The sequence below is a fragment of the Ptychodera flava genome, chromosome 8, assembly GCF_041260155.1.
Source record: "Ptychodera flava strain L36383 chromosome 8, AS_Pfla_20210202, whole genome shotgun sequence".
In the NCBI taxonomy this organism is placed as follows: Eukaryota; Metazoa; Hemichordata; class Enteropneusta; family Ptychoderidae; genus Ptychodera; species Ptychodera flava.
In genome coordinates this window covers 7,409,526-7,419,940 of record NC_091935.1, presented here as the reverse complement: position 1 = coordinate 7,419,940, position 10,415 = coordinate 7,409,526, and the positions used below count along the sequence as shown (strand labels likewise).

The 10,415-nt window shown below is 38.0% G+C and overlaps 1 protein-coding gene across 1 annotated transcript; it reads left to right on the top strand.

The window, feature by feature from the left end:
- Positions 1-238: 238 nt before the first annotated feature.
- Positions 239-4,286, top strand: LOC139138346 (uncharacterized). Its single transcript, XM_070706679.1, has 2 exons — positions 239-376; positions 1,058-4,286. Exon 2 carries the CDS (start codon positions 1,182-1,184, stop codon positions 3,240-3,242), a length of 2,061 nt encoding a protein of 686 aa, XP_070562780.1. The 5' UTR covers positions 239-376; positions 1,058-1,181; the 3' UTR covers positions 3,243-4,286.
- The last annotated feature ends 6,129 nt before the right edge of the window (positions 4,287-10,415 follow it).

The following is a 10,415-nucleotide window of genomic DNA, read 5'->3' as shown; positions in this document are numbered from 1 at the left end:
AAATTGTAAGCTTGGAATAAATTCAGAGCACATTTATTGAAGGTCAATATCTGCGAAGTTAATTCCAGGCTTTCTGATAAAGCCAGGTTCTTTGCCAACACTGGACAAACAGCAAAGAATTTACATGCCGCCACCGGTTACGCAAACATTCACGGCGTCTCAGAAGATGTGATTACAACATTTGACACCATTTGACGTGACCTTTTAACCTGTTTAACATTTCAACAGTTTTCACCAACTACACTTGATTCTCTGTACGTGTATGTACTCGTCCTTTACCGAGAATCGGCCATTGTAGGTCGGAGATCTGCTTGCGCTGTCAGTAGAGTTGACAACGTTTCCCTCAAGTAGAAATTCTCTAACGTATCTCATTCAGGTAAGACGTCTAAATCCTGTCATAATAATTCATAACTGACCCCTTCTTTATCTTCTGTGCGCAGGGATAAGTTGTAGGTCACAGTTGCTTGCACTGACTATTTTTGATTCGATCGTTGCTCACTGAGATAAAAAGCGACTTTGTTCTTTTAGGCGATCATTTGTTATACACAGAGTCATTGTATTTTCAATGCAAGCGTCTGAAGGTGACGTGCCTATAATGTAGTGAATCTTGTTTATGCTGATGCATCCATGTGTGTCGCAAACAACGGAATTGGTGGAGAGGTTGAAGGTTTTATGCGAAATAGCACACGTTCCAGTAACGAGATTCTACTGTAACTTCGAAAAGTTCCAAGGGCACAGGGTTGAATTCAACACCACTACCTTTATTGAGAATATATCACCGATGCCCGTATGGAAGAATGCTTGGACCATAGACAGTAGAGAAACTCGATTGTCTATGGTTACGGTGGTTGGACAAGCAATGCAAGTACAGTGACTCTTGCATATAAATAACACACTCTCGTAAAGTCCATGCACAGTCGACGTGACTCACACTGGGTTTTCACTTCGCTGGAGTATTTTACGTGTGGTGACCTAGCATAGAATTATAGACTCAGGGTCATACCAACAAGTACAATATACGCCCTCTATGATCTTTCTCGTACGAATTGTATTTCAGGTCGCTGAGTATAATCTACTATGCAGGGGTAATGGTATTCACAGAGAGGTGAGATCACCCGTTTCCCTGGAAACAAGCAATTTACGGATATATCATATTTTCGGAAACAGCTTAAGGTATTGCTATGACGCAGAGCTGGCTGGGCGGTTTTAGCGATTTCGGGAGAAGTTTTAACCTGGGCACTCTTTCCGAAGATGCCGAAGTGAAGGAAATGTACCGCGAGTCTGAAAAAACAGGGAAGTTGAAATTTAACAGGAGTAAAGTTATGTTTCTTGGTGACGCCCGCGTTGGCAAGACAAGCCTTCGGAGACTGCTGATGGGTGAGAAATTTCAGCCGAATGAAGCCAGCACAGAACGCATTGAAACCAGAATGTGTGAAGCGAAGGAAGTGAATTCGTTGTGGGAAGAGTTAAAAGGAATGGGAAACGATGATTTTCAAGAAGGAGCATCATGGGTAACCGCAAAGGCGGCTTCTAAAGTGCCTTCAACGCAGTTGTCCGAAAAAGTACGACAAAACACAGCATCGCCAGAACCCCCAGTGAGTGTTGGGACTTTACCGCGGGACATTCTGTATGTGTCAAAGTTTTTGCTCACTGTTATGATGGTGTGCGCCATCCCGTCGTACCATGGGTTTACGATGGGGTTTGCATTCCTGGAATGGACTGTCTACCTATCATTTGCCTTGTGTGGCGCTGAATGGCTAATTTCCTACAGATTTGGCACAGGAGTAGCAATTCTCATAGCTTTTGATAAGTTTTTCCGACACAGGATGACGTTGCCTGTCTTTCTTTCAACTTTAGAAACCGTCTTTCACGGCCGGTATTACCTCACTTGTGTCGCGTTTTCGGCGTTTTTTGTCTGTACAGGCTTTGTGTTGGGGAGCTCGTTCGGATTTGGCTGTCGGACCGGCATTGCATTTGGCCTTTGTATCCTGTTGCCCCCGGAACAGATTGCCAGTGTAGGTATGTTTGAGTGGTCAAAAGCATCAATTGACTTCACTGCCGTCGTTGATACACTTGTCTGTTTCCTTGGGAATATCACCGCTGTGCTTCTTTGCAGGTATGTATTTACCACAAATGTTCCTGTATCCCTCAGACATGCCATCTTCGTCGTCATAGCAAGCACATCGATAGCTAGTCTCCGAATCACGGTTCCCGCTCTGCTGACTTTCCTTTTCGGTTGCCTTTTCTGGATCGGAACCATAAACGGCGTATTTGTCGGGAGACATGTCGACAAAGCATTCGACGTTGGCTATCCGATCAAGAAACTGATAGGGACCCTGTTGGGGATTTTCCAGGGACTCTGCATGGGGTGGGCGTTTTGGTTACCCGACACATCCCCACTCCAGTTATTAATATTCTTCATTTCGGTGTTGACACACCCTTTGATAGAGTTATATGTGTTTACTAGGGTGAGACGTCAGAGTGTCCCCATAGTTCAGGTCAGAGATGCTTTTAAACAACAAGCTAAAGGTGCCGAGGATCTCCCAAGGAGATTAAGTCTCTGGGACTTTGCAGGGGACACTTTGTACTACACTACTCATCAGGTATTCATATCCAGTCATGCCGTCTATTTAATAGTATTCAGTCTCCTCCAGGCAACGGAGAACCCTCAAAAACAACTTGACAGGATTCTGTTTTGGCTGCACTCTGTACAGACCCACGCGAAACACAAAGATGCTGTAATATTCCTTGTAGGCACACACAGGGATAGCGTTGACATTGCCAAAAGAGAGAAACTCTGCAACTTCTTGCAGGATAAATTGTATGACGTTTTCTGTGACCGATTGATCGTCAATGATAAAGGATTCCTCACCTTTGTCGTTGAGAACTCGCGCCCCCTAGAGTCAGACGCGCATCAGCTTCGTAGTAAAATCTGGGAAAGGACGCAGGACGTGGAGTACTTAAATGAAGAGTTCCCCGTCAGATTTCTCCATTTTTACAAAGTCATCAAGAAAAGACGACAGGAGTCGGAACAGTTTGGTCGCCAGCATTGCATTTGTACAAACGCGGATGTGATGGCGCTGGTGAGGGAGAGTTGTGGGGTTGAAGACGAGTCAGAAATGCACGAAATGTTAAAATACCCTCTGACGTCACTTTTTTCGAAGCAGGAGGGACGATGCGTATCTATTTTCTCTTCACGTGACTGTTGTATGAAAAACAGTTTGCTGCTCGAGTGCTCTTAGACTATGAAAAGAATCGCTGATATACTGACCGAAACAAAAACCTATTGACACCCCATTTCGTCCACTCATCTATACAAAGGGTTGTCAACTCACAGCTCTAATTGTACAGCACTCCCAAACCGATGGAAAGTTCAATGCCCGAGGGCTTGAAAGGGAGCACACAGTGAGTGTTACTGATGTGCAGCATATCGAGGGAGTTTTATATTCGTGGACCAACCCCCACTTTAATGCTATTTTCACATCAACATTGCGGTAAAGGGGATGTCGAAATTACGACGGAGCTTCAATAATGCCAATACGAAATGGAATCCAAACTTCTGTTTCTGACATTGTAGGTGGTGGACCAGTGATATGCATGCACCACCCTATGCGAGTTTTCGAAAACACCAACGTTGAGCAGACACGTAATAAAACTTAAGGGATGGTCCATTTGGTGGGGGGTGGGGGGCTTGAAGATTTTAGAAAAAAATTGTTGCCGGCCAAATGCTAGAAAAAATTGTCTGTGAAGAAGGGAAGGGGAAACATTGCATCTATGAACGCTGCAAAAATAATGCTGTTATGCACCCTTGGGTGGTAGACCTGCATTCAGTGATCTCTGGAGTTGCCGCCTACGGCGGCATTTATGAATGGGTATCTATAGAAGCAGAAACCTCTTCTCAGTAGCATGAAGCACAGTCACTCTGTGTGGAGTGACCGTGCATACAGAGTGACCGTACATGAATATGTACTTGTATTCTGCTGCTGCACTCCCCGACTGCAAGGCTGTGTTATAAATGCAACGCTGCCAGCGTTAGAATAAACATAAGGATGTTTGTCAAGTCTACAAAAGAGATTGAAATAAATAGACAAATAAATCTCATTATGAAGCGGTAACACTTTATAAATATATATATGTCTATTGAAGTTTAACATTTTGTCTCAAATTTTACTAGAAAACATAAATGGTGAATGTCAATGTCATGTTGTATGCCATCTGATCAGATATTTCATGATGAAGAAAAGAATATTAATCTGCCATTCATGTCTCAGTAAATATGTTTGATTTGTGATATTCATTGGGTGAGTATTAAATTGCTTTAACCAAGTCTTCAGTCGCATTTGTTGACATTGCCTTAGTGGTGTACTTTAAACGATGACTGGAAATATAAAAGATAGGATTTGTAAACTTCCTATCAAAATAAACAATATATATATTACTCTATTTACATAAATCCTTCTTAAAAAAGTATCAAAGAATAAATGAACAGTTAACTGTGTTGTATTCAAACAATTTACAAATGTTTTAACTGAAAATGTTTAACTACTTTTAAATAATAAGGAAAAAATGTGCAAAACATGTAAATCCCTGTGAAACACTTTTCTAACAGTCCACTGATGTCTACCTGTTAGATATTAACTTTAAACTCGTTCCAATTAAAACAGTAGTGTCTAAGAAAAAAATGTTGACTAAAATGATAAAAATTGCCAAAAATGTATGATACTGATAATTTTACTATAATTTTTAAACTTCATAATATGAATACCCCAATAAAACCAGATTTCAAAGAAAGAGCATGAGCACATTCTGAGAATTATTTTATTTTGACCAAAATGTCTCATGATTAAAACAAAATTGAAAGAGAACATCCCTGTGTACTTCTAAACCAATGTTCAAAGCGACCAGGCAAGCGGCTGCAGAGAAGATAGTTTTATAACCTGCAAGATTTTGATACATAGTCGGTGGACCTACAATGATGGGTTTAAGGAAAGCCCAAGAGAAGTCAGCGGTTTGTTGCAGTGCACAGACCATTCAGCACCTTCTGGATTTTTTACAAGTCATGTGCTTTACATCAGACAGTAACATTGGAAAGGTTACATAAGTTGGATAAATGTGCAGTGATGTTTTTGTGTGAAGACATGGATATTTCCACAAAATTAAATGTTGAAAACGGCTCGATTTTGCAAGATTGTGATTAAATGATTTTGTTTTTTGAAAAAAAATTATTTTGACTCTACCAGTTAAAAAAATAGCGTCAATGACACTGTAGCTCCCATCCTGGACTATTTAGTGTTTGTTCTCTGGTCAGATATTTGAACATGTGTGAAAGGGATAAAGTGCATGAAGTGAAAATACTTAAATGTAATGTACTGGAGACAGTGAAATATGTTTAATGTATTTATTCAGAATATAAATGGAAAAAATACAGAATTAGAAATATCGTATACTGTGATACAACCATTAACTAAACAAGTCATTGACAATGACAGTCCCCACTTGTAATAGGAGTATTAGTCTTGATGGCAGGGAAATGTGGTCATTAAGAAGTATCACTGGAGTGTATATGTTGAGATCTATGGGCAAATAGGTCTATGTCGTTGTTCCCATTTGAAACACATGAGGCATGTCTAAGTTATGGTTCTAAATCGGGAAAAAAGATCAGACCTCTAGCAGTATTGGCCAGCCAAGAAATACATATGCGCATAATAAATGAGGTACAAGATGTGACATCTTAAGGTCTAATATCCTATCAAAATTGGAGGGTATAGAACTTGTGGCTACTGAGATATGCATATATATGTATAATCAAGGTCACAGGTCATTGAGGTTACATGACATTTTGAAAAAAAAATTAGATTGCTAATTAATCCCTATATGCCAAAATATCAGACCTCTAGCTCTATTCACTTGCCCAGAATTAGATGTGTGCAAAATTAATGAGGTAAAGCATGTGTTGTCATAAGGTCTCCCATCCTACTAAATACAAAGGACATAGCACTTGTAGTTACTTATTTATTGACATAAACATATATTTTAGGTAAAAGGTCATCAAGGTCACATGACATTTGGTCAAAAAATTTCTCTTCTATAGTTATCCCTATATACCAAAAATCAGACATCCAGCTCTATTGGCTTGCTGAGAATGAGATATGTGCATATTAATGAGCTACAATATGTGGCATCATAAGGTGTCCAATCATACCAGATATGAAGGGTGTAGCACTTGTGGTTACTGAGTTATGGACAAATATGTATATTTGAGGTCAAAGGTCACCGAGGTCACATTACATTTGTCAAAAAAAATTCTCTCCTATAGTTATCCCTATATATAAAAAATCAGACCTCTGGCTCTATTGGCTTGCTCAAAATTAGATATGCACATAATTAATGAGGTACAATATGTGGCATCATAAGGTGTCCCATCATACTATACATGAAGGGTGTAGCACTTGTGGTTACTGAGTTATGGACAAATATGTATATTTGAGGTCAAAGGTCACCGAAGTCATGTCACATTTTGTCAAAAAAATTGTATTGCTAGGTTATCCCTATATACCAAATATAGTTATCAAACAAACCACCAATTGTATGAAACATGGGCCTAAATACAGACAGACTGACATTCACAGACTGGCACAGAGTGATGACATTGACCCAAAGTGTGCCTTGGCCCATGGAGAGTGATAAAGATAAACAAAAAGCTGAATGTAATGATAAAATAGTTAAGTATAGGCCTATACAGGCACTGAGAGTGAATATGTTACAGCAATTTGATTAGTTTCTTTTCATTTTCTACTTCTGTAATAATTTTTAAGACAATCAAACTGCAAGGCAGTTTTAATACTTAATTGACATAATTTAATTTAATATTTAATATTTAATTATTTAATTACATACATGTTATCTTGTACAAGCACACAGCAAACTGTTCTTGATTTTTCACTTACAATATTTGACATAGACTGAAATACATAACATGCAACAAATATTTACATTTTGCCCATGCACCAGATACATGGAGAGATTTCAACATGCAATCATTAACTCAGAAACCCTATAGGGAAAAGTAAACATTGTTTTCTTCCAGAACAGCTGGTATATCCACATCTGGAGCAACTTACAAACTTAACCAATTACACAAGGATGATGACACAAGGGATAAAGTTAAACTGTGGTGAACTTGACTATTCCTTTCAAATCCTTACCTAACTTGATTGACATCTTAACTAAAATACACTGCATGTTTAATGGCACACAAAAATACATCAGGGGTGTACCATTTGATAAAAGGGGGTTGTCTGGAAGATTGATGAGGAACATCTTTTTTATCCGATACACTGTACATTCTTTTTTCCCACTATCCCACCTTTTCCTTTTGACAAACCTTCTGTGGCTGATTTTTTTATTGACATTTGTTTGGATTTTTTTCAAAATCTGCCAGGACCTCAGGACCCCCCTCCCCCCTTCATCACTCTTTAACATTGAAAAAAACTTTGAATATATTTGTTGGAAACCAACCTGCTAAAATCACCTCAGCTATGTTTTCTCATTATTTTTTACCGCATTTCAACACCAAATACAGTTTACCATTTCAAATGCTTACTGAATCACAACATTATCTTAAACATAGGGCCAATGTCCCTGAAGCTACTATAGACATGGATACAAAATTAAGTATTTCCTGACTGTATGAAATCATCTCACTAAGGTCATCCTAGGACCTGTTAACCAAATATTAAAGTTGTCTGACCAGCGGTTTTGAAAAAAACAAGCGACCAAATAGCTGACAGAGCTCTGCTGTGTTATGTAGAGAGCAACTTTTTGTTACATATGTATTGATGAAGATGGTTGAGATCTTTGATAGCTCATTTCAGGATGGCCTGACCTAAAATGGCAACATTAGCTGCAAATATACAAAATTGATGATTTCATCATAATTATGTATAAAAATGTATACAAAATATCAAAGCTATCACATGAGTAACTTTTGAGAAACAAATATTTTGACCAAAAATGGCAAAAATTGACCCAAAAATACAAAAATTGAAGATTTCATCAAATTTCACTATATCACACTACGAGAACCCCCAGGAACCTGTATACCAAATATCAAAGGCATCAGACAAGTAGTTTTTGAGAAACACATTTTTTGACCAAAAATGTCAAAAATTGCACCAAAAATACAAAATTGCAGATTTCATCATATATTCTATATATCATATTTAGTTTATCTGTAGGAACCTGTATACCAATATCAAAACTGTCAGACGAGCGGTTTTGATAAAATAAATTTTTGACCAAAAATGACAAAAAAATTCCTTAAAAATACAGATTTGCATATTTCATTACAATTTGAACAAATCCAAATTGGGTTATCCCTAGGGACCTGTATACCAAATATCAAAGCTGTCAGACAAGCGGTTTTGATGAAATAAATTTTTGACCAAAAATGACAAAAAAATTCCTTAAAAATACAGATTTAAATATTTCATCACAATTTGAACAAATCCAATTTGGGTTATCCCTAGGGACCTGTATACCAAATATCAAAGCTGTCTGACAAGCGGTTCATGAAGAAGAAGATTTTTTACCAAAAACGCCTTTTTTGGCACTAATTTGTATATTTTCAACAATATCAAAAAATCAAAAAAAGCACAATTATTTCAGGTCAGCCCAAAGTACTTACATGCTAATTTTTTATGTAATCTGCTCAGTGGTTATTGAGATTTTCAATTTTGACTGTTTTTACATTTTTTCACTTAATTTGCATATTTTTGGCAATGACAACTTCATTTGAACAAAATCTCATCTACAGCCCATCATCCATGTACACACCAAATATCAAGATGAAATGTGCAGCGGTTTTGGAGTTTTTGATGTTGACGGACAGACATACAGACATACAGACATACAGACATACAGACATTTCCCTAGCCTATAAGAATAGCTTCCATTGCCATATATACATATGGCTATAGGAGCTAAAATGGCTTTGAAGCAACCTCTGGAAAAAACAAATTTGCTGCCAGGGTGGGTAAAAAAATTGTCGGCCGCCCCCCCCCCTCCAAAATCATATGGGGCACCCCTTACTACGTGTGCATACAAGAGCATAGACATAAAAATCATTCAAACCTAACTAAAATTATACAGACACAATAATACTGAATCATCATTTCTTCACAGAAAAAAGATCCAGCAAGAGTTAAATCAGTGGCTGTAACGTCAGAAACACACGTGATGGACCTTCCGCCGTCGACCTATCAGAGACTGTGCAATGAATTGAATGTGGAGCGTTTAATAAAAGGCGACTGGAGATTCTTTGCCGGTATGTGTATGAAAAAAACAATTAGATATTCGCTACTTTCCACAACTTCCGCTGATACAATTATATTGCTAAGAGTTTGTGTTATTTAGCTAAGTCATGTTTGTGAATGTCACATCAGATATTTTAAATAAATTTCAAGTTGAAGCACTCGTAAAGAATTTTTGGGGCAATTTTTCTCATTTTTGGTCAAAAAATCATTTCCTCTGAATTTACTATTCTGATTGCTTTGAAACTTGGTTTGCATGTACCTAGAGGCAACCTTAGTTGGATGTCTTCAAATTGTGGTAAATTTTTGGTATTTTTCCCATTTTTGGTCAAAAAATCATTTTCTCTGAAATAGGTCATCCAATTGCTTTGAAACTTAGTATGGATGTTCCCAGGGTAAACTTACTTGAGTACATTCACTCTGGCCTGTCATATCAAACCAAATGTGAGCCAAGTGTCATTGACACTGTGTTTGTTTTTAAGTCTTGTTGCTTTACCAGGTTTACTTTTATATCTCAATTGCATTTGCAGGTGAACTTGGTTACACTTCCAGAGAGGTTCAAATATTTGGCATTGAAGGAAACCCATGCAATGCAGTCATACAGGACTGGGCAAAATCAAATACAGCCACCGTTGAAACATTGATCGAGGTCTTACAAAGGCCAATGCTTGAAAGGGAAGACATTATTGAGTTCTTGAAAGAGAATTGAAAATATCACCTTATTGTAAACTTTCCACACTGGATGTGGCATTAGAGGACATAATCATTAAACATACACTGGATCTGGTGTTATTAGCTGATGATACTCAGGTGTATCTGACGTGTGGGCGTTATAGGGACTCATCGTTGAACATTGTATTGATGATATTCGCCAATGGATGATTGACAATTGTTTGGTCTTGAATAATGCCAAGACACAAGTGATCCACTTTCGCTCAAAGTTCAAGAAAACTGTTGATCTTGCATCTCTTTGGGTAGGGACTATTGATGATACCATGTCTAAATCCGATTGTGATCTTCGTGTTTTATTTAAATTGCTGTGCAGATATGAGCACGCATATTTGGAAATTATGTCAGTCTGCATCACTTGCTCTGCATAGAATT

Excerpts from the sequence above, each read along its gene's own strand:
- LOC139138346 (XM_070706679.1), top strand. The coding sequence starts at position 1,182 with ATGACGCAGAGCTGGCTGGGCGGTTTTAGCGATTTCGGGAGAAGTTTT.